Source organism: Chelonia mydas, chromosome 1 (assembly GCF_015237465.2).
Source record: "Chelonia mydas isolate rCheMyd1 chromosome 1, rCheMyd1.pri.v2, whole genome shotgun sequence".
Classification (NCBI taxonomy): Eukaryota; Metazoa; Chordata; order Testudines; family Cheloniidae; genus Chelonia; species Chelonia mydas.
Window position 1 is genome coordinate 55,172,390 of NC_057849.1, and position 24,713 is coordinate 55,197,102.

General features: G+C 40.4%; 1 protein-coding gene across 5 annotated transcripts in view; it reads left to right on the forward strand.

Annotated features, from left to right (window-relative positions):
* Positions 1-24,713, forward strand: part of ATP7B (ATPase copper transporting beta) — a 73,553-nt gene that overhangs the window by 16,212 nt on the left and 32,628 nt on the right. For 4 of the 5 annotated variants that reach the window (XM_037893066.2, XM_037893073.2, XM_037893083.2 and 1 more), the window contains exons 3-6: positions 12,989-14,225; positions 18,414-18,683; positions 19,448-19,611; positions 20,494-20,655. In XM_037893066.2, the coding sequence (XP_037748994.1) occupies positions 13,037-14,225; positions 18,414-18,683; positions 19,448-19,611; positions 20,494-20,655 (1,785 nt within the window). In that variant the 5' untranslated portion in view covers positions 12,989-13,036. Of the gene's footprint in view, positions 1-3,977; positions 4,834-12,988; positions 14,226-18,413; positions 18,684-19,447; positions 19,612-20,493; positions 20,656-24,713 lie in introns of those variants that run through there. The other variant, XM_037893102.2, reaches the window with a different exon arrangement.

Here is a 24,713-nt window from a genome sequence, read left to right on the forward strand (position 1 = left end):
GCTTCTTCTTAACATCCTCTAGAGATACTAGTGGAATGGAAAGAGTGTTATCACCATATGATGAAACTATATCAGTTGTTTTTTCTCCAAATGCGGAACAGAAATATTTATTGAATGCTTCTGGGTTTTTTGCATTATTATTGATAATTCTACCATTTTCCTCTAGTAATTGATCAATATCATTGTCAGGATTCTTTTTGTTCCTAATATATTTAAAAACTCCTTCTTATTGCCCTTACCTCTGCAGCCACAGATTTATTTTTTTTTTTTTTGCCTTGCGTGTGCAGAAGTACAGATATTGATCTTCCTTGCAGTTCTACTGAACTCGGTGATCTTATGCTGTTGTAAAACTGGTGTCAGATCAGAACTGGGTACACTCTTATTTTGGGAAATAAGGTTGCTGGTCTTTTGTTGTTAAAAATTTATAAGACAGATTCCTTAGTTTTTAGTTTGGGGACAGGAAGAGACTCCAACTCAAGTTTTACAAAGAATTGAAGCCAAAATTCAGACCTGGTTCGACCTGGGACAAAGTCACCAACTTCTGTTGATGCTGTTGCTTAAGCAGGTATGAATTTGGCTCCAAGTGTATAGATTTTATGAAATCAAGTGGTTTGTATAACTTGTGTTATGATGATCCCAGGCTTTTTCATATAAGAAATTATATTGCTTGTGATCATTTCATCTATTAATCTTTTAGAGGAATATGTTTACCTTTCAATTTATGTCGACACTGGTATATCTAAGAACTGCTATTATGCTTTTCCTGCAATGTTGTAATGCAGTCAAGAAAAGTTGGTCGAGGCTCTTTTGATCTCATAGGTCAAAGCTGCGGTTCTGAAATCTGGGTGTGAATCCAATCCCTCTCTTTAAGAGTGAAGAAAGTCAGCTAAGTGTAAAATACCTAGTTGGTGCCCTGTTCATGATAAATAGATATGGCCCTTTTTTTTTTTTTTTTCCCCATTAAAAAGTATGTCGGTTGGTTTGGAAAAGTACAGAGTGTAATTAAATGCCCTGAACCTGATTCAACTTTCAATGAAGTCAGTAGCAGAACTGACTGTCTTCAATGGAAAAAGCGTCTAGCCTTGTGTGGATTAATATGAAAGAAAAATGCCATGATATGCAAGGATGTGTTAATACCATAGATTTATTTGAGTAGAAAATGTATAAATGTAATGACCCCAGGCCTTTAATTTACAGAACTCATAAGAATTGTATGAGTGGGATATTTCCCTTAAATTCAGTGGCTGTTTTTCTACAGAGTAAATTTTTGTTTTGTTTTTTTTTCTCCCAGTCCAAGCAATATTTTGGAAACCAACTGCAAAGTTATCAAGTCTCATGATTTTACTGTGTTTCATGATATTTTGTGGGGGGTTTTCTTAAAGCTCCATCTCCTGGAATCACATGAATATGTGAGATCTCAGCTCATTTTAATAAAAGTATGATTCTAGCCCTTGTAGCTGCAAAGCAAATCTTAAACACCAGCTGAGTGGACCTCAGGGCTCAAAAATGCAAAGGCAAATTAAAAGAACCTTATAATATATTCAGATCTCTTGCTTTTTAACCCAACATCATGATTTTGGGCAGCTGCCTTGTGATTTTTGAACACTTAGGGATGACAATATTGCATTTGTTCTCAATGATGTATCTAAATCTGAAGAATGACAATCAAGGCCATTCTGACTTTGTCAAGTGGTAGATTAGGTGATGATTTGTCAAGTGGTAGATTTTATATGTACTTTAAGTAGTAAAATTTCTCGACTTCCCTCTTCTGTTCCGCCTGACATGCATGCATCTGAGCCTGTTCTTTTTGTCTGTCAGCTTAAGGAAATCTAACCCCCTACGTTTGTCCTTGAACCCAGGCTTCTCATGTTGCAGTGTAATTGTTTTGGAAATTTTAAGATGTTTTTCTTTTGAGAAGAACCTAGAGAGATTAGAAATGGGCAGCAACCATCTTTTTTAAAATGCAGGCGGGTTCATCTTGGGAACATAATCTGCAATCAATGAGTGTCGTCTTTTGGGTTTAGAAAGCACTTAGCACATTATGGATGCTACGATAGTCTAAATAAATAATCATGTTTAGCAATTCCTGACGCCTTAATAAAGCAAACTCTGGGGTGTCCTTTTACTTTTCTGGCATGTGTTCCTTATCCTCATAATACTCTGCTATTGAAATCCTGCATTTCTGCAGAAAGCATCAAATTACATGCCACCAAACCAAAATGGACCCTTATTATTTCTAATCAAGCCCATAATGTGCAAAAACAGTCCTGGAGCAATCCCTTTACACCTCTGCACCAAAGACTAGCTCAGTGAAGCCTAAATGAGATCCTTAACTTCAGTCTACTATCCCTGATCACCTGAATGTGTCTCTCCCATCCATAGAGAACTATCTGCATCCAAAAGGCCCTTTTAAAATGCAGATTCATACGTTGCAAATACGAAAACAACTTTTTTTGCTCATGCACAAAACCCTATAATAAATATGGCTACTTTAGTCCACATCCAAATTAATATTCAGTATCCCCCTCAGTCAGGGAAGATGAAGACACTTGACCAAACTTAGGGCAGATCTACACTTAAAATGCTGTATCAGTGTAGCTGCGCGGCTGTAGCTTAAGTGAAGGTGTTCCTACGCTGGTTGGGGAGCTTCTCCCGTCAGCGTAGTTAATTCACCACTTCTGCCAACAGAGCGCTGTCTGCTTGGGGGGGTTAGGTTATTATAATTCTATCGCTCGGGGTTGTATGTGGATTTTTCACGCCCTTGAGCAATGTAGTTATACTGATACGAGTCTGGAGTGTAGACCTGGCCATAGTCTGAGAGTCCAAATTTATCTTAACTGGAAACCTGTCAGAAACCAGAATTTCTGTCCCGCAGAAATTACCAACATTTCACATTTTGAAACCTTTTGAATCGGAACAAAAAGCTGAAATTTCATACAAAATAAAATCTCTGAAAAATTTCAATTCAGGATCATTAAATCATTTTTTTGTTGTGATAAGGTGAAACATGTCACTTTGACTTTTATATTTAAAAGAGATGTTCCGTATAAATGGATTTTACATATAAGTAATAATAAAAGTACAAAAACATTACATATAAAAGTAACCTTATATAATATATTAAAATATTAATTGTAAAGACGTATTATATTAGGTTACTTTTATATGTCAGTATTACAAATAATTAGGGTTGTCAATCTCAGTTAACTTACGCGATTAACTCAAAAAAAAAAAAAAGTAATCGTGATTTAAAAAATTAATCGCGATTAATTGCACTGCTAAACAATAGAATACCAATAGAAATTCATTAAATATTTTGGATGTTTTTCTACATTTTCAAAAATATTTCTATTACAATACAGAATACAAAGTGTACAGTGCTTACTTTATATTATTTTTATTACAAATATTTGCACTGTAATATCCCGCTGGAGCACCCATGGAGTTGGTGCCTATGCCTGGAAGCTTAAATTCATAACTTTGCAAGACACTAAAAATCATGGGCTGACTAGAGAGACTGCATTTATGGCTTATTACAACATCTTATAACCCATTAAATAACACCCCCCCCACCCAGGTTTTTTTTTTTCTGCCTTTCCCCCTGTGACAGGAGAGGTGTTAACTGGCCACTTTACCTTGAATGGTCCTTTGCATAGAATTATTTCTAAACTACTTGTTCGACCTTGTAGTCAGCATGTCGCAGATAAATACATTTCCCAGACCCGAAGAAGAGCTCTGTGTAAGCTCAAAAGCTTGTCTCTCACCAAAATAATTTGGGCCAATAAAAGACATTACCTCACGAACCTTGTCTTTTTAATAGACAAGAAGAGATTTTTAGTTAGTGCAGCTGACAACAGAGCTGTATGCAGGGGCGCTGGAACCATTTGTACAGTGGGAGTACTGAGAGACATTAAACCAAACTGTAAATCCTGTATAAAATGGAAACCACTTCAAGCCAGGAGGTGCGACAGCACCCCTAGTTCCAGCACCGATGATTGTATGTTCGCAGTAATTCAATAACTTTTCATATAAATGCAAGTCTGACAGGCTGGGAAATAACTACCTGTCAATGTAATCTGAGGCATCTCTGAAACACAGAGGGGACTGTATTTCATTCAAGAAATTGCGGTTCATTTAATAATAAAAGGAAGTGGATTACGTGCTACTACCCATAGGCTGTGTGTCCAGGAGCTGTGATTATGCACACGGCCACAGAGGAGCTACTGCTTGGCTGTTTGAGTTAATTGTGCACTGGGTTGCTGCACACAGGTCATGTTTGAGGAGCTTGTGAAAGGCAGCCTTGGCTGAGCAAGCAGAAGTGCCGTGTGCAAAGATTAGTAGAGTGCAAAGTGATGCTGATTGGTGGGGAGTATTTAAACCGGGTGTAAGAGCATACAGCTGAGTGCAGCATGCTGCTTACATGTAAAGGGGGCAGATTATGTATTCATGGTGAACTCCTAATTCTAAAGAGGAGAATATTGATGTAGAGGAACAGAATTTTTGTTCTGGATATCGCTGGGACAAGTTTTTCTGGTAATTTATGGAATAACATCCCATTTGGCATTACAATATTTGAAGCCTGGAAAGATAATGGAGAGTGAATCAGACAGTGATTTGACAAGGGACCAGTCCACCCTGGCTACTTTAAATAACAAAAATGTAACCTTGGTGACTTTTCATAAGCGGCAATCATCTAATGCCGTGCCTACACTACTGATTGTCAATGAACCCTCCAAGTCAGGATCTCCTGGAAAAGCAGGCGGCTGTTCTCAGAAAGAAGAGAAAGTTTCACAGAGTTACTCTGTGGGAGCATCAGAAGTCAACAGCATGCATGTAAGTTTGCAAGTAAATGTACTGGAGCTTAAAACAAAGTGTACTGGATATAGATTGTAAATTGATGCATTACCCCTTTATATTCAAAGTTTGTTACGATCCCAGGAGTGCTGAAGTATAACTAATGTCTGTAAAATCCTGGATTTTCTCGCATAAAAAAATTGCTGTACAAGTGCAAAGTATTTTGAAATTCTCTGAAATACCATCTATGCATAAATGCAAAGTTTTAAAATATTAGTCAGTTTTAACTAGTAGGCATCATTGCCAGCTCTACCTAGAATAATATGAAGTGGGAATCCCTAGTAATTACAACATATACATATAATGTGTTAGCCTTCCTTCTTTTTAAGCTGTGTTTATTTCAGAAGTTAGGCATCAGTCTGTGGTTTGGTTATCCTGTGGCATGAGAGAAATTGCCTGAACAGTTGTCAAAGTCAGATTCAGGACTCGCATGATTTGTCAGACCGCTCTGTTTATTAGCAAAGCGCTTTGCCAACGCACCCAGATGTGAGCCCCTCTCTGAGGCTAAAGATAACTTATTTATACAGCTAAGCCAAAGCCAATTTAACATAAGAGACAAAAGGAAGCAGAAACTGACAAATATACATACATATCTTATTTGCATACTAACGTTTACCAATCTCCTAGCTCAGTAGGAGCTCTAAGTTAATTAGTTTGAGGACCCATTGTCTCACACGCCTTAATGTTTCTCTTCCTGACAACTATATTTCAACAAACCCTTCAAGTAGACTTTCTTTATTGAAATTATAATTCATTCTACTTTCACACAGTGAAAATGATCATAATTATAGATAAGTTACTTACCACTGATACGTTTCAGAGTAACAGCCGTGTTAGTCTGTATTCGCAAAAAGGAAAGGAGGACTTGTGGCACCTTAGAGACTAACCAATTTATTTGAGCATGAGCTTTCGTGAGCTACAGCTCACTTCATCGGATGCATACTGTGGAAATTGCAGAAGACATTATATACACAGACACCATGAAACAATACCTCCTCCCACCCCACTCTCCTGCTGGTAATAGATTATCTAAAGTGATCATCAAGTTGGGCCATTTCCAGCACAAATCCAGGTTTTCTCACCCTCTGCCCCCCCACAGACAAACTCACTCTCTTGCTGGTAATAGCCCATCCAAAGTGACCACTGTCTTCACAATGTGTATGATAATCAAGGTGGGCCATTTCCTGCAGAAATCCAGGTTCTCTCACCCCCACACCCCCCTCCAAAAACCACACACACAAACTCACTCTCCTGCTGGTAATAGCCTATCCAAAGATAGTTTGTGGGGGGGGGGGGTGAGAAAACCTGGATTTGTGCTGGAAATGGCCCACCTTGATTATCATGCACATTGTAGGGGGAGTGGTCACTTCGGATGAGCTATTACCAGCAGGAGGGTGAGTTTGTGTGTGTATGGGGGTGGGGGAGTGAGAGAACCTGGATTTGTGCTGGAAATGGCCCACTTTGATTTTCATGCAGGTTGTAAGGAGAGTGGTCACTTTGGATAGGCTATTACCAGCAGGAGAGTGAGTTTGTGTGTGTGGTTTTTGGAGGTGGGTGTGGGGGTGAGAGAACCTGGATTTCTGCAGGAAATGGCCCACCTTGATTATCATACACATTGTGAAGACAGTGGTCACTTTGGATGGGCTATTACCAGCAAGAGAGTGAGTTTGTCTGTGGGGGGGCGGAGGGTGAGAAAACCTGGATTTGTGCTGGAAATGGCCCAACTTGATGATCACTTTAGATAAGCTATTACCAGCAGGAGAGTGGGGTGGGAGGAGGTATTGTTTCATGGTGTCTGTGTATATGTCTTCTGCAATTTCCACAGTATGCATCCGATGAAGTGAGCTGTAGCTCACGAAAGCTCATGCTCAGATAAATTGGTTAGTCTCTAAGGTGCCACAAGTACTCCTTTTCTTTTTGCAAATACAGACTAACACGACTGTTACTCTGAAACATAAACTATAACAGTGTAACTTGACTCACGGTCTGGTGTTTTAACTGACAGGATATTTTTAATGACTTATTTTTTAAACCTGTGTATGTTTATAGTTAGTTTTAAAGTGACTTAAACAATTGCCATCAAAGTAGAATGAAATGACAATCAGGGACAGGCCAAGTAAACCTGAAGGCATTTACTATCTATAGTTGTTTGTTTCTCATATTATAGCTGTTTTCCATAAAACATGACATAAGATTAGGTTACTTCTGCCAGCTGGTCTTTCTACATACTTGGTTCAGGTATTTACTATGTTGGGTATACTGTACTACTAATTATATCAGAAACATGAAAACTGCATGCAGTCAGGCTTTTTTCATTCCAAATCAGAAATAAAAGTACATGTACCACAGAGGCCTTCCCCCTCTGCACCAATGTAAAAGTTTTAAACAAAGCTGCTTAAAGTAATCCATTTTTAATTAAACTTAAACTGAGCCCTCAGAGGCATTAAATGTGCGGTATATGGTATAGCAATCTAGTAAGACTTGCTACAATTACTTAAACCTTTCTTTGCCTTCTTTCCCATTGGTAAAATGGGAGTGACAATACCTCCTTCACAGAGATGCAGCAGGGTTTAGTTAGTAAAGTGCTTTGAAGCTATAAAGTATCATACAGAGGTATTGCCTTTTAAAATTAACCTTCTCCTGAAGGATGAATTCCATGGAATAATATTGAGCTCCTGGTTGTGTTTTTAAAAGGGCCGAGGACTGTAACAGCTATGTATGGGTATTATTAGCTACTAATAATGGCCAGTAATAATAGCTGCTATCATTACTTGTTAATGGTCTTCCTTTGTTTGTGTTTACTACACTAGGTTGAGAGTGAAGGGAGGAAAGAAATGTCTAGGTGGACACTCATAGCTTTAAACCAGTATGGTAGCCAGAACAGGGACCCAGCCCTCACCTTGAGTGAAATCTTGAGCCTGGTGAAGTCAGTGGCCAAACTTCAGGTAACAGTGGTGTCACTTCAGGTGACATTGCAAACAAGAAGTGGGCGGCATTATCTTCTGCAAATTTAAACAAACTTGTTTGTCTGAGCGACTGGCTGAACAAGTACTAGGACTGAATGGACTTGTAAGCTTTAAAATTTTACATTGTTTTATTTTTGAATGCAGTTTTATTGGTACATAATTTTACATTTGTAAGTTCAACTTTCATGTTAAAGAGATTGCTCTACAGTACTTGTATTAGGTGAATTGAAAAATACTGTTTCTTTTGTTATAGTGCAAATACTGGTAATCAAAAATAAATATAAAGTGAGCACCGTACACTTTGTATTCTGTGTTGTAATTGAAATCAATATATTTGAAAATGTAGAAAACATCCAAAAATATTTAAATAAATAGTATTCTGTTACCGTTTAATAGTACGATTAATCGTGCAATTAATTACACTTAATTTTTTAAATTGCTTCCCAGCCCTAGTTTAAACCTTAAGATATTTTGTATTAAATTCAGATTTCATTTTAAACAGGTTTATTTTTAAAAAGAAAAACATAATTTATATAACCAAATAAAAACACACTTAATTTTTTTTCAAGAAAATAGGTTTTTATCCCCTTTGTATAAAAATCTTTTTTAAAGCCTTGAAATAAACTGAACACGAGTTCCCAGTGCAACGTGGACAAGAGAGCTATTGCAATCCTTGGAAATATAAACAAGGGAATCTCAAGTAGGAGTAGCGAGGTTACGTTACCTCTGTATTTTGCACTGGTGCCACTGCTGCTGGAATAGTAGGCCAATTCTGGTGTCAACCATTCAAGAACTACATTGATAAACTGTAGAGGGTTCAGAGAAGAGCCATGAAGAGAATGATTAAAGGATTAAAATCATGCCTTATAGCGATAGACACAAGGATCTCAATCTATTTAGTTTAACAAAGAGAAGGCTAAGGGTGTCTTGATTACAATCTGTAACATGGGCGCAAGGTATTGAAGGCGGGGGGAGGCTGTGCCTCCCCAAACAGCCTTGTGTGGCCCCACCCACACTCCACCCCCAGGCCAGGCCCCTTACTGTTTCCCAGGCTGTGCTGTGGGGGGCTCTTCCCCATGGCCGGGGCCCTAGGCTGGGGCTGGGAGGCTAATAGGAGGCGGCCTGTGCTCTGGGGCTGGGGGAGGGAGGCCATGCCACCTGCGGGGAGGGGCACTACCCACCCTCCCGGCGCTTTGGGGCTGGGGAGGGCCATGCCTCCCTCTCACCCACCCAGCTCTCCGGGGCTGGGGGCACTCAGGCATCCTGGGAGTATGTAGGAGGGGTGGGGGGCTCTGGCGGGAGGGGTGGGGCCTTGGGCAGAAGGGGTGGTCAGGGCTGGGGGATAGGCTCCCGGGATTCACCTGCTGCCCATGATCTGTAAGTACGTACATGAAGAACAAATATTTGATAATGAGGCCTTCAATCCAGCAGACAAAGATATAACCAGGTCCAATGGCTGGAAATTGAAGCTAGATAAATTCAGACTGGAAATAAGGCATGAGTTTTAACAGTGGGGGAGCACTAGAATAATTTGCCAAAGGCAGTGGTAGATTCTCTATCCCTAAATATTTTTAAAGCAAGTTTGAATGTTTTTCTAAGAGATCATGTTCTGCTTCAAACAGGAATTAATTCAGGGCAGTTTTATGGCCTGTGTGATACAGGAGATCAGAGTAGATGATCACAGTGGTTCCTTCTGCCCTTATAATTTATGAATTCATACAAAATTTCTGAGTTGTGAGTGTGTATTGTTGTTTTTTTCCCCACGTATTGACATCTTCTCCCCCCCTTTGCTCCCTTTTCCTTTTTTTCCTGTTTTCTTCAGTGGCAAAAGGAAAAGGGGGAAGGAGAAAAAAGAAAAACAATGTGTACAAATCTGAAGTTTTTAAAAAAAATATTTACATAGAATATTTTTAATTAGAAAAAAAGGCTTTTTTTGAAAAAATTGTTTTGGGGATCAGTCCTAACTCTTACAGATTTTGGGATCACTTTCTATTTAAGCTAAGAATTCAAGTAATGGACAAGCTTAGCAGCTTTCTGTTACTGATGACTAGGGTCCTACCTAATTCACGGCTGTGAAAAACACATAACAGACTGTGAAATCTGGCCTCCCCCGTGAAATCTGATGGGGAGGGGTAGGATTGGGGGTGCCACAGCTGGGGGCTCCTACTGTGCGCCAGGCTGTAGCTCTCTGTGATGGTGGATTGCAGTTGTGGGGTAACTGGAGCAGGGTGGATTTTGGAATCAGGAAGAGGTCCTCTGACTTATTCTTGCACCCAGGGCTCTCTCTCCCCATCCCACCCCCAGGAGAGGACACCAGTCCCTGCGGACTCCTGCTCCTGAGCAGAGACAGATCAAGGTCTCTTGAGGCCGTGGGCCAGAGCCGGGGGGCAGCCACTGGAACCATGGCCTCGCCCCACCCCTTCTGCCTGTGGCCCTGCCAGCAGCCCCACCCCATTCCGCCTCTTCTGCCTGCAGCCCCACCCTGTTTCACCCCTTTCCCCATGGCCCCACCCTTGTTCCACCCCCACCCCTACACTGGGCTCCAGGGCCGTGGCAGGGGGAGATTTTTCTGGGGCCCCAAATTGCCCAGGGCCCCTGTGCATGGGCCAGTATATCACCATTGCTCCTGAAGCTGCCTTGGGCACTGACCTCATCAATGAGATCACGGCACCAGCCGGATCAGCCTTGTTCCCGCCCATTAGTGACCCTCACAGCTGGTACTGGCACAGCAGTGACTGGGCACTACCAGCCTTGAACTCCCCCTGTCCTGCTTGCTGCTCCTGGGCCACCCCATCCCCACAGCTCCCAGACACTCTGGAGCCAGAGTTCTCTCTGCACAGATGCTGCTGCCCCTCAGCTACTCTCTGCCCCTACAGCCGCTAGGGGCTGCGGAGGCTGCAGGGATGTGACTGGCAAAACCCAGGAATTTTAATGTTCCAGGAAGACTTACAGGTTTCCTGGGACAGCTACCCTTTTAAAAAAAAAAAAGGGGGGCGGGGGGAGGGGGAATAATCCCAGGAAAACCAGGACGGGTGGTAACCTAGTCACAGTTGTTACCTGTTTCCTGCAAATTGTTCACACCCAGCCTGCTTTTTCATATGAATCCTATAAACTGGAGCAAAGCTCTGGAAGATTGTCTCCCCCAGCCCTTTGTCTGTTGCATACTTCTTGCTCAAAGGATGCAGAACACACATGCTCTGTAGTATGTAAGTAACTGGAACGTTATTTTCTCATAAGAATATTTAAATATACAAAGTGGGCTTTATACCTCTGTAACTAAGACTTTCTTCTTAGATGGGTGAGTGTGGGAATCCTCCTTAATGCCCATCTGCCTTGCTTTATTTTTATTCTATCACATCTTTGTAAAGAGAATAAAATCCTTGAGCCCATAAGCAAATGTTACATATTTTTGTAATCTTTCAACAAGACTCCTCAAAATGAAAATATGGGCATGTTTGATCCTGTATTTTATGGACAGTACTGTACATAAGAGAGACTTATTAAACTTTCAGAAGGGATTCTTTTCCTTCTGTCATGTCACATGCCTATATTTTTAGCTAATAGCTGGGGGGGAAAACAGTCATTTAAATTTAGCTTCTATTCTGAATTACTTTTTTTGAAATGGGATTGGCAGCCGCATACATGCCTCTGAACCTCCAACCACTTCCAGTTGCACCTGGAAAGGATAGAAGGGAAGTCTGAACTAAAACAGGATTTTTGTTGGGGAGAAAGGAAATGGGGATAGGGGTTGGGAAAATGAATTCTTTGTATTAAACTTTTACCGTTTTGGGCCTGACCCACACATCTGGATTCCCAAGCTATCTGCCCATGAGGCAAAATTATATGAATGAATTTGAAGTTCTGCTTCAGATGAACTTGTGTAAATAACTGGCCTAATTCTAATGTGAATGTTGCAATATTAAGGAAGGATTTCTCCTGTGTAATAGAAACACAGGAATTGTCATACTGGTGGAGACCCAACATCCATCTAGTCCAGTAGCCTGTCTCTAACAGTGGCCAATGCCAAATGTTTCAGAGGAAGGTGTTAAGATCCCTGCAATAGGCAGATGTGGGATAGACTGTCCCCTCACATTAAGTCTCATCCTGATTTCTAATAGAGATTATCTTAAACCCTGAAGCATGAGATTTAATATCTCTTCCACAAAAATTTTGTTACTAATTATGATCATTCTGGATGTTCTTGATATCCATATAAATGTCTAATCTCTTGTTGAACCATGCTTGGTCTTAGCATCAAAAATTTACTGTGGCAGTGAGTTCCACACTCTAATTATGCATTGTGTTTTATCAGGTTTGAATTGAAAGCACCAAGCTACAGAACTATGGCCCTGAATTGTCCACATTTTAAACTTTAGTTACAACATCCTGAAAATTAGTGCTGGATCAAACCAGTGGGCTGCCTAATCTAATATCCTGTCTCTCATAGTGGTTAGTACCAGATGCTTCAGAGGGACGTGCAAAAAACCAAGTGGATAACTTGGAATAATCTACACTAGGTGGAAATTTCTTCCTAACCCCTATCAGATTATGGTTTATCTGAAGCATGAATTTATATCCCTTCTGTGGAACAAAGAGAGTTGGTTTTTGTTTTTGTTTTTTTTATGCTACTAATTAGAAGGACTTTTGAGCCTGTACTGTTTTTCAGATAACCTGTGATTGGACTTTTCTCCTCTACTCCTGTTCCAGACTCTAGAAGGAATTTTTCAAACTGTTTCTTGTGTTTTTTCAGTCTTGGTGAGCATTAGGGGCATGGCTGATTGGGACTTTCATAGGTTCAGAGGTCAAGTAATTCTTCAAAACATCCCTTTACTGTAAATCGTTGAGAGTGTGAAATAATACTACAAGGAACAGAGCCATAGTTTAGTGAAAGCATATGTTCAGTGGCCATGGAGAGCTTTTATTTTAAATAAACATGCTGAGGGCTCATAGTTAACTTCACTTTTGCATCTGCTGAATATTTTAAAAATCTCAGTTAGATGCTCAGCCCCTCCTTAAATTACTGATAGCATTTGATGTTTTAATTAACTTTGCAGTGCATTTTACTGGCATCTGTTAACTTAGCAGCACTTCCACCTGTATAGAATGTTACTGTTTTAGAACTCAGAAGTTACATCTGTTTTATTTTGTTTCTTTTTCTTGCACTTCAGGCTTTGTCTAAGTCTAGGTCCCCTCCTAGTTGTGTATGGGAACCAACCATGAAGCAGAATTTTGCCTTTGACAACGTCGGCTACGAGGGGAGCGCTGAAAATATGCCCTCTCTGCTTCCTCAAATGAGCACCATCACGGTCAATATTTTTGGTATGACTTGCCAGTCTTGCGTGCAGTCGATAGAGGGCAGAATTTCCAAGGTGAAGGGCGTTGTGAGCACCAAGGTCTCCCTTGAGCAGAGCAATGCTGTAGTAAAATATATACAGTCAGAAATAGGTCCCCAAGAGATTTGCCAGGAAATTGGAGACATGGGCTTTGATGCCAGCATTGCAGAAGGAAGAACTACACCATTATCTGTAAGATCGACGTCCTTGGGAGAAGCACTAATGAAGCTCCGGGTAGAAGGTATGACATGCCAATCTTGTGTCAACACCATTGAAGGAAAGATTGGAAAACTACATGGTGTGTTGAGAATCAAAGTCTCCCTCAGTAACCAAGAAGCAGTCATTGCTTACCAGCCTTACATCATTCAACCTGAAGACCTCAAAAACCACATAGATAACATTGGGTATGAAAGCACTATTAAGAGCAAGCTAGCCCCATTAAAGCTTGGTACGATTGATCTAGAACGCTTGCAGACTACAAGCACAAAGAAAACTCCAGCCAGCCTGAACAATAGTAATGTGGAGCCAGTGGTGGGCAAAATGAATAGTACAACAACTATGATGCTGGGAGTAGAAGGGATGCATTGCAGGTCTTGCGTCAAAAACATTGAAGGAAATATATCCAGTCTTCCAGGCGTACAAAGTATTAAAGTGTCATTGGAATATAAAAATGCTGTCGTGCAATTTAACCCAAACGTAATTACCCCAGTATCTTTGCAACAAGCCATTGAGGCCCTTCAACCTGGTAACTTTAAAGTATCCCTCCCTAATGGAGTGGAAACAAATAATGGAGAGCTTTTATCAAAGGCAGCATTTTCATCACCTCAGCTTCATAGCACATCCTCTGGGGATCAACTGACAAGCACAACTGTACTTAGTATTGATGGAATGACCTGTGGATCCTGTGTACAGTCCATAGAAGGCACAATGTCCCAAAGAAAAGGGGTACAACATATATCAGTTTTGTTAGCTGAAAGGACTGGAACCATACACTACAATTCAACTGTAACTAATTCAGAAGAGCTAAGATGTGCTATAGAGGACATGGGATTTGATGCTTCCATTCTCACAGGTACTTACATGTTTTCTATAAGTAAGCTAGGAGAAAGTAAAAACAATTACTTTTAAAATTGATAGTTGGGGGAGGGGTGTGTGTGTGTGTGTGTTTTGGGTTTTTTGTTTGTTTTCTTTTTAAGGCTAGAAGGGACCATTATGATCTGGCCGGCCCTGTATAATACAGGCCATAAAATTTCACCCTGACAAATTATTTATTTCCACGTTCAAGTGGGTGTGTGATTGGGCAAAAGAGTTGTTTTTAAGTTACGGTATTCAGTCAAAAGTCTAACCAGTAATATAGTGGCTTTTAAATAGCAGAGAACCTGAGAAAACATACAAGCTGCACTCCACTGAAACAGGTTTTCCACTCTTTTCTCCTCTCCACCCACCAAGTTGGTGTGAGTATAAATAATATACATGGGAAACAAACACTTTAATAAAATACCTTGTGGTTAAAAGCAACTATTTCCCTAACTGGAACTGCTGCCTGGCATTTCAAAGCACGTCCACACTGCAGCTGGAGGTATGATTAGTAGCTGGTGTAGATGTACTTGTGCTAGCTGTACTCTAGCTAGCTTGCTAAAAATAGAAGTTAAGATATGGGCTGCGCGAGCCAGCTAGAGTAAAGTTAGCGCATATATGTCTATATAAGCTGCCGATCACACTCTAGGCTGCAGTGCAGATGTATCCTTAGTAAATCTTCTGTACCTCAACTGCAGAATGGATATGCCAAGGGTCTAATCCTGCTTCCAGTCAGTCAATGTCAAAACTACTATTGACTTCAATGACAGGGGCGCTGGAACAATTATTATAGTGGGGGTGCTGAGAGCCATTGAATCAAACTGTTAACCCTGTATGTAATGGCATCTACTTCAAGCCAGGGGGGTGCAACAGCCCGCCCTGCACCCCTAGTTCCAGCACCTATGTTCAATGGGAGAAGTATAATGTATAAATCAAGTACGCTGTGTTGAGCACCTGTGTTTAATGGTTAAGATGTTGCTATAGTGCATAATCTCATTTACCTGGTGAATTTCAAAACCAAGAATAATAGTAAAAAGCTATGCTTTACTAAGCATATAATTTTGACAGGTTTCCATACCCCTTTTTGCTTTGTCCCATTCCTAGGTCTTATTTTTAGACACGTTGATTTTTGGCACTGTCAGCCATTGGGGTGGGGTGGGAGGAGGTTTTTTTTATTTATTTATTTATTTTTAAAATTGAATTTATCTTTATTGGATGCATTAGAACTAAATGAATAAATATAGCTTTCACATCCTTTCTTCATTTTTAGAGGAAAATTTGCTTTTTATACATTTAGTGCAATTCTGCATAAAGTGTAGTAAACAGGTGTGCAAAATCTGAATGACAGAAAAATACATTTTTAATGTGTGCTTTTAGAAAGGATGGTAACTTTTTATGGAGTTAATACTTTTCTAAATAAAGGCATTAAATAATTGTGCACAGGCTTACTGACACAGAAAGGAAGTGTTTTTATATATATGCGCACACATTTTTAGAGGAAATTATTTGATATGCAATTAGTATATTGTTCAGCTTTGTTTAGCAAATGCACAAATATTCCCAAATATTAGTGATAGAGAGAGAAAAACTATAACTATAGAGCTAGTTACATACTAAAAGGCATAGTCACCTTTCAGAGATGACCAAGAATTTTAAACCACCAAGAAAGGAAACAGACAGAAGAGAGAAGCATTTCATGCCACAGATTGGTAGTGCCCAAATGGCAGAAACCCCTGTTCTGGGAGCTTGAGACAAAACCACACCTCCTTGGCTGAACCAATCAGAAGGCATTCTTTAACCTAGGGGCCTCTTGGGGAATCCCACATCATAGGAAATTGTGATGCATTTTAACATTCTGAATCCACTTTTGGATTTATCTGTAGATATTTAATTACTCCATATTTTCCCAAGTCAGTATGAACACAGCACTTTTTTTATTGCAGCATATTAAAATATAAATTCGAACTAAAATACCAAACAAAAGGAGTATGCCTGTAGATTTATAAGAACTGTGTAAAGTTATCAGTTAGGCTTATATCTCTTGAATTCTGGAACAGAAATAAAATTTCCTCTTTCTACGTAATGGCTTAACTTGTATTAGAAGTCTCTTAAATTTTGTAAAGTTTTTGAAGGACAGATAAATCTAACAAAAAAAAAGCAAAACATAGAACACACAGAGACATAGCACCATTCACCTCCCATATCCCTGCCCTACTGTTCAAAACCATTAAGCGTATGTTGAAGCCAACTTGTAGGCTATCTTATAATCACTGTAAGTATAATTCAAACTAGTTTTATATTATTTTATATGTCACCCACTTTCACACACATTCATTCTTGGTTTTTTCAGCATTACTTTATACAAAATACACCCAACCTACCTTTAAAGAAATCTAACGATGTAAAATTGGTTAATACACCTCATTTAGACAAAATACAGAATTGGTTTAAACTGTTCTATGTAAAAGCGTTAATTATACTCTGTACCAGAGAACACTTTTCCCACAGGCACAGCACCAACATCCACCCTCCTCTTCTCTTTCAGAAAACAATTACACATACAGTCAAAGAAAATTATATACTATTTTATAGATAAACTACCTTATGAATATATTCAATTTATTTTTGTTTTGTAGATAAGACTCTTACACGTGTTATACTGGTTTTTCAGCATTATTCTATACAATATACACAGAGTCTAAATTAAAAGAAATCTAATGGTATAAAATCGGTTAATACACCCAACTATGAGACAAAATGCAGGATAGTTTAAACTATTTTATGTAAAAAGAATTGATAACACTTTTTACTATTTTTCCCACAAACTGTGCCCTTTTTGTTAAGGTCATCTTGCTCTTTCAGAATTGGGAATGTAGATTAAACAACTGATTAAACTTTGATTTAATAAATAAAATAAAACCAGGAATGGGGTATTAGGGAAAACTGTGTTTTAGTATTTGAGGGACAGTAGATGGTATATTTTAAGACCATTTTGTCTGTATTTTAAACGCTTTTAGCTATAAATATTTTGCATTATTAACTTGTGACTCCTTTAGCAAAATAAAAAAAGTTAGAAATCGTGGCACAGACACCTACACCCACAAAATAACCCAGACTCTTAAAGGTAACATGAACAGAACATGAGGATAAGAAAGTTGGTCTGGATTTTTAGGGATATTTTAACAAACTGGCCAGGTGGCAGAGGGGAGACCTTAAGCTTATAGCAGACTTATTATTCATTTCCACCTAGACTTTTTTGTTACCTTTGATTTAAAGTTGCTAGGCTGAAAATCCACATCAACACAAACTGTAAAAAGCAAGGAAATAAGCAGTAAAGTCATTCAGCACTCTGTCTACACTCCATCCATCAGTTCCTTCCTCTTCCCAATCTCAGCTCACCACCCACAGTCCAACATATCTCTGCCCTCCTCCCCAGTACCCATTGGGCAGCCTGCAAGCCAGATAAATGGGGCAGCTCCTTCAGCTGCTCCCTGGCTTAGTGTAGAGAACTAGTCTATGGATCTGGCTGGGGCTGGGGATTCTCCATCTGGGTATTCTACAGAGGTGGCCTACTCAGTGCCTGAGAAGGGGAGGAATTGATCCCACTGGGCCTGATCCTGAGGAATGCTAAGTACTCACAATGTCCTTAACTAAAGTGTGAGTTGTGGGTGCTCAGTACCTCTCAGGACCAAGGCTATACACTTTTATACCAGCGCTCGCTGCTCAATTTATGGAGTAGCATTTGGATTACCTGCTGAGAAATGCACTCGTTTTCTAATCCTGGTTAGAGATCAGGTGCTGAGCTGGAGTCCTGAAGGAAAGGAGATGAGGACAATATGAACATGTAACTGGGCTGCATTCTCTAATGCTTTAACTGCCATGAAGTCACCCTCAGGGTAGATATTAATATCAGCAAACAGACAGATAGAAGGGGATCATTCTCTGATTGAAGATGGATTGCCACTAAATAAAGCAAAATGGTCATGCAATGTTGGTAGACTGCCCAAAAGTAACAAGTTGCTTGTGACTAAGGAAGCCAAGATCACAGGGTAGTGAGTCACCCTCTCATTTGAAAAACCTTGGATGTTTTTGTTGTTAAATGTGTTTCCAGTTTCCTTCTTTTAAACATTTTATCATGTTCTGTTAACCAATGTTAATTCTGTTTATGGTGTGTTTATTCAAGATACCACCACTTGGAAATATATGGATCAGCCTATTTTCAGGGACGCTACAATTCACTCTAATGCTTGGGAGTCAGCTTCCCAGAGAACAGAAAATGTTTCTGAATCATCTCATCAAGGCTACATGTCTGATGTCCAGCCAAAGAATTCTTCCCTTGATAGTCCAAAGCCACCCAGTGTAGCAACAACAGAAAAGTGCTTTATGCAGATCACAGGCATGACCTGCGCATCATGTGTGTCGAACATTGAAAGAAATCTGCAAAAAGAAGATGGTGAGATGTCTAAAATTCCTATAGAGGGTCTATAAAGTACTTTGGGATGTACTGGATGTGAAGGATACTGCATTCTGTCAATAATAATTAATACCTAGCTCTTACATAGCTCTTTACATCAGTAGATCTCAAAGCGCTTTACACAGATCAGTGTCATTATCCCCACTTTACGTATGGGGAAACTGAGGCACTAGGTGGGAAGTGACTTGCCCAAGGTCACTCAGCAGGGCAGTGGCAGAGCCAGGAATTGAACCCAGGTCTCCTGAGCCCCTGTCCAGTGCTCTGTCTCCTAAAGCTCTATTCTTGTTATACACATTAAAATGTATTCTTGAGGGTAGGTGTAATTAATATTCTTATTTAGTTAATTATGTACTCATGTTGATACTAGCCACTCTACTATATTCAATCTGTCAGTGACTATACCAGTTGGGGGATATACCGGATAGTAGGGATAGCTGGTGGATAGACCCATAGTAAGACATAGCACCTCCCCCAAAGCGCTTCCAATCTGATTCTCATATTCTTCTAATGCTAATGGGAATTGCATGAATAAATTAAAGGAAAGAATACGTATCTTGAGAAATGGAAGTTTTTGTCCTATTTTGTCAATATGCTCGTGGCATAACACTAGAGTGGGGAGAGTGATTAAAGCCATTAAATGTCCAAGCATTATATTACTGGTGTGCCCCTTGATTATCAATTGCATTATGTGCTCCTCAAAGGAGGTACAAGTTTCTAATATAACCCAATTGCTCCCATTGCAGGTATCGTTTCAGTGCTAGTAGCACTGATGGCAGGAAAAGCGGAGATAAAATACAAGCCAGAGAGCATTCAGCCTCTTGAAATAGTACAGCTGATCCAAAACTTGGGCTTCGATGCTACAGTCATAGAAGACCATACTGATACAGATGGCAATGTAGAGCTTATTGTGAGTATCATGGATAGGAACCTAAGCGGTTTTGTGGTACGTGTACAAATTTGACTGGAATGTGTCTTTGCAAAGGAATCTATTTTAGTGGTTGTGTTTTTGAATAGCTATGGTGCTGGGTGCTGCTGCTGCTTTTCTTAACTACTCAAGAAAAAAATTATTCTAAAGGGGCAAAAATGTTTCGACTCGGTAAAGAGATATTAACACCTACCCAAGTGCACAGAGAAACCTTTCTTGGCAGGAAAACACTGCACTCCTCAGGAGTCCAGTGAAAACTTATTTTTTTATCAGTTTCACAAGCAGTGCAAACTTTTTGCATAACTTTGAAAAGCCCCAAACAATAAATCTTCATTAACACATCTTCAGACTTGCTAATACTTTTTTTCTTTATGGCCAGAATAATGGTGATCAAATACATAATAATAATTAGAGCCCTGCAAATCTGTGGATATCCACTTTATATCTGCTGATGCGGTTGTATTGTTTACTATATTTACGGATCATGGATAGGATGCGGATCCAAAATTTTGTATACATGCAGGGCTCTAACAGTAAGACAGGGTGAAAGGTGGCGCATGGAACGTGGGTCAGATACAAGTTAATTATTGCAGATGCAGATTGGATGCGGATCCAAATTTTTATATCTGCGCAGGGCTTTAATAATAATACCTGAAACTTCATGCAAAGATCTCAAATTCTATATAAACTTTGCAAATTGTTTATACAGGGCCAAATCCTACTATGCTCTATTTCCAACTTCTGAAATAAAGGCTGCTTCTCTGCTTCCCTCTCCCCTCACCAGTCCCACTTCAGGGGCAGTGGTGAGAGAGATTTCTCTCAACTGTAGAGATCACTAACTGCATTTACATTTCTGTTCTTCAGATTACGGGGATGACTTGTGCTTCCTGTGTTCACAATATTGAATCCAAACTAACCAGAACTAATGGCATCTTCTATGCCTCCGTGGCACTTGCTACCAGCAAAGCTCACATCCAGTTTGATCCTGAAATCATTGGACCTCGAGATATTATACAAATTATTGAGGTAAGTTATTAAAACAAACCAATAATAAATATAAGGTGATGTTAAAACAAATGGAAGTGACTAAAAGTGCTGAGGCTCACTGACCTTTGCAGCTTTAGATAAAGTACACTTTCCCATATGTGACAAAACCAATAGTGTATGGCCAATGGAGGCTACATACTTCAAAGGGTAGCCTCCAGAGACATTAACGATTTCAGTGCTTTTTAAAAGTATCAATAGCTGGTAAAAATGTGATGTACCCCTCATTACTGCTCAGTGTACTGCACCAGGTCTTTCTCTGAACTGCAGATAGTCCAATGGAATGTTACCTCAGATTGCTCTCTGCTGCCACCTAGAGACTCTAAGAGCCTCTCTGCAGCAAAAAGGCACTAAACCCAGGTAAATACCACTTTGAAAACGTATGGTAGACCCTCATAGTCACAAACACCAGAGTTATGAACTGACTGGTCAACCATACACCTAATCTGGAACTGGAAGTTCACAGTCAGGCAGCAGCAGAGACCAAAAGGGGGGGAAAAAAAAAGGCAAATACATTACAGTACTGTGTTAAATGTAAACTACTAAAAATTAAGGGAAAGTTTTTAAAAAAAAGATTTGACAAGGTAAGGAAACTGTTTCTGTGTTTCATTTAAATTAAGATGGTTACAAGCCGCATTTTTCTTCTGCACAGTAAAGTTTCAAAGCTGTTTCAAAGTCGATGTTCAGTTGTAAACTTTTGAAAGAACAACTATAATGTTTTGTTCAGTTCCAAACATTTCAGAGTTACAAACTGCGATGGGGTTCCTGGGGTGCAACCTGGACTGTGGGACTGCTGAGCCCTCTGTCCCACCAATCTCGGGTGTCCCTCTCACACTGTGATGCTATGTCAAGCCACAAACCTCTGCCTGGCACTGCACTTACGCAGACATCCACAGGCAGGGACACACCCAACTGAGTTACATGAATGATCTCCCAGCCACTCATGAGACTCCAGCCAGTTCCCCCCACCTCCCCAGCCTTGCACCCCAGAACCGTACTGTCTTGCCCTGGTCAGAAGCCTGGCCAGTGTAAGTTCATTACCCAGTTTGCCTCTTCTGTGATGTGGAGAGGACACACACTAGCTTTTGCAAACTGAGCTGAGATTTCCTAAGCACTTCAACCAAAACACAGTTTTAGATAAAATATAAAACAGATTTATTAACTACAGAAAGATAAATAGATTTTAAATGATTATAAGTAGCAAGCATAGAGATCAAAGTTGGTTACTTAAGAAATAAAAATAAATTCTCAGTCTGAGTTCTACAAACTAAACAGGGTTTGAATCAAGCCGTGTCTCACCCTGACAGAGGGTACAAACAGGTCACATATCCTCAATACACAGGCTGGGACTCTTTCCCGGCCTGGGACCACCCTCCCCAGTTCAAAGTCTTTGTCTTCCAGATGTGTTTCCAGGTATTAAGTTGTGGAGGGAGCAAGGCCAAATAAAGATGTCACTCCCCCTCTTCTATAGTTTCTTCCACACCTTGCTGAAAATATCTTTGCTATGATGTGGATTAGTTCACCCCCATGGCATATGTGCCTTCTCCAGGAAATCTCTAGGATAGTGGATTCTTTTCTTGATGGATGTTGATGAGCCGTTGACGCTGTCTGGCTACTCTGTTGTAGTACCTGAAAGGTTGGTTGTGGGTGTTCCCATCCTCACAACATATTTCAGTAACACATACAGCAATACTTCATAACCTCACATATAATGATAGCACATACAATCCAATGGGATATTTATGTTCAACAGATTAAGACTTTTAAAATCATACCTCACAAGGCATACTTTGTACAAAACATATCATAATTATATGATGGTGGTGAATATGGGGATTCTAGGGTGCTACTTTGAGGTACAGAGTGTCACACGAACAACCTCCATTCTGAGGTTCTATTGTACCTCAATTTTAATTGGAATTGATTCCCATGGTTGTTCAGAATAATCAGTGAGACGCACAATAGATGTTCAGAGCAGACTCTTAAAAGCAAAACACCTTGTAATATGCCTCTAGAGAAAATAATACCAACTCGGCAGTAACCACTTCGTCCATAAAATCTGTTACATAGTGAAGTATCATCATGCCAGTTTTGCTAGGGATGCTTTTAATTTTCTTCAGGAGGGGCGGGAGGGAGTGTAATTTTTCTGTGTGAACAGTATGGCAGAGACTACAGTAACTCCTCCCTTTAAAGTCGTCCTGGTTAACGTTGTTTTGTTACGTTGCTGATCAGATCATAATGGTCCCTTCTGACCTTAATGTCTATGAGTTAGGGAACATGCTCGTTTAAAGTTGTGCAAAGCTGCCTGCTTTGTCCACTGCTTGCAGGAAGAGCAGCCCGGTGGAGTCAGCTGGTGGGGGCTTGGAACCAGGATGGACCGGCAGCCCCCCATCAGCTCCCCGCTCCCCTAAGTTCCCTGTGCAGCAGCCGCCCAGCAGGCAGTCAACTGCCGGCAGTTCAGCTGTCCCTCCCTCCGCTGCCATGTGCTGCTCCTGCCCTCTGCCTTGGAGCTGCTCCCCGAGCCTCCTGCTTGCTGGTGGTGGCGGGGAGGGAGAAGAGCGGGGCTAATGTCAGGGTGTCCCCCTCCCCCTTGCTCCTGCACCCCACTTACCCCATCTCCATAGAGCAGGGGGTCACACGACAGGGCTCAGGATGGAGGGAGCTTCCTGGCAACGGCTGCTGCGGTCTCAGCTTCCTGATTAACTCAACAAGGCAGTGTACTTAAGAGTGGGTCAGCCTACTTAAAGGGGAAATGCACATCTCTCTCACACTCGCACTCACAGCATGTGTCTCTGTCTGCCATGCTGTCTCCCCTCCCTCTATTCCTCCTGCCTTGTAGCGTGTGAGGCTACATTAACAACGAGTTAACCCCTTGAGGGCTCAGCCAGTTGCTAGTTCATCATTTAGCAGTAAGGCATTCCCTGGGAAGTATCCCACCCTCTGACTTCACCACCTCAACCAAGCTTCACTATCATCATTGCTGTGTACAGTATTAAATTGTTTTGTTTAAAACTTATACTGTGTGTATATATAAATATATATAGTCTTTTGTCTGGCCAAAAAAAAAAATTTCCTTGGAACCTAACCCCCCCACCATTTACATTAATTCTTACGGGGAAATTGGATTCGCTTCACATCATTTCACTCGAAGTCGCATTTTTCAGGAACATAACTACAATGTTAAGCGAGGACTTACTGTACTATGACAGGGAAACAGATTGTACCAAAATCAGTTAATTCATTTTGTGCTCTAGGATATTCCTTCAGAGAGTGTTTCCAAACTGCAGAATTGGTACAGCCTTACAGTGAGTTGTCAAGTAAATGGCGGGAGTTACTGATAATGGCACATTAAGTTGTAAGGTGGTGGTGGTTCTGTAAAGCAAATCCTACCACTGGCCTTTCAGATAATGCCAGTTATCAAGTGTAAATGTACCTGTGCTAACAGTGGTGTTGTTTATATTCCAGTAGCCCTGCAAAGTTCCAGTCAGATTTGGGGCCCCATTGTGCTGGGCATGGTATAGAAGGGCATGGAAAGGCAGTCCCATTCTAATTAGTTTGTTGTTTTGACTCTTGCCATGCTGCTGTTCACTACTGGTTCTTGCTGCTTTCTGTGGTGGCTTGACGTATACCTGTGTTATACCAATAAAATAAAAACCAGCAGGATCTTATTAAAGGGAAAAAAGGCAAAATACCACATTTATTGTGACTACAGAGAGAATCATAGTAAGCAGTTAGTTATAGCTATAACATACCATTCAATCTCATATTTATTCTCTCACACACACACACACACACAGGTTCTGCAAGGTTGTTATCATAGTTACCAGCCTTAGAGTTGCTCATGCCAAGCCACTAGCCAGGTGGCCTGGACATGAGGAGGGAGCAGAGCCTCGTCAGATGCACATCTGATGCTCCTGGAAGTTGGTTTGCAGAATCAGACCCCAAAGTTCTCACTTTCTAGAGTCCATTTTTATAGGAATTTCTTTCTATGCCAGTCTATGGGAATTGCTTCATCGTGCTATTGCTGAATCAATCAGCAG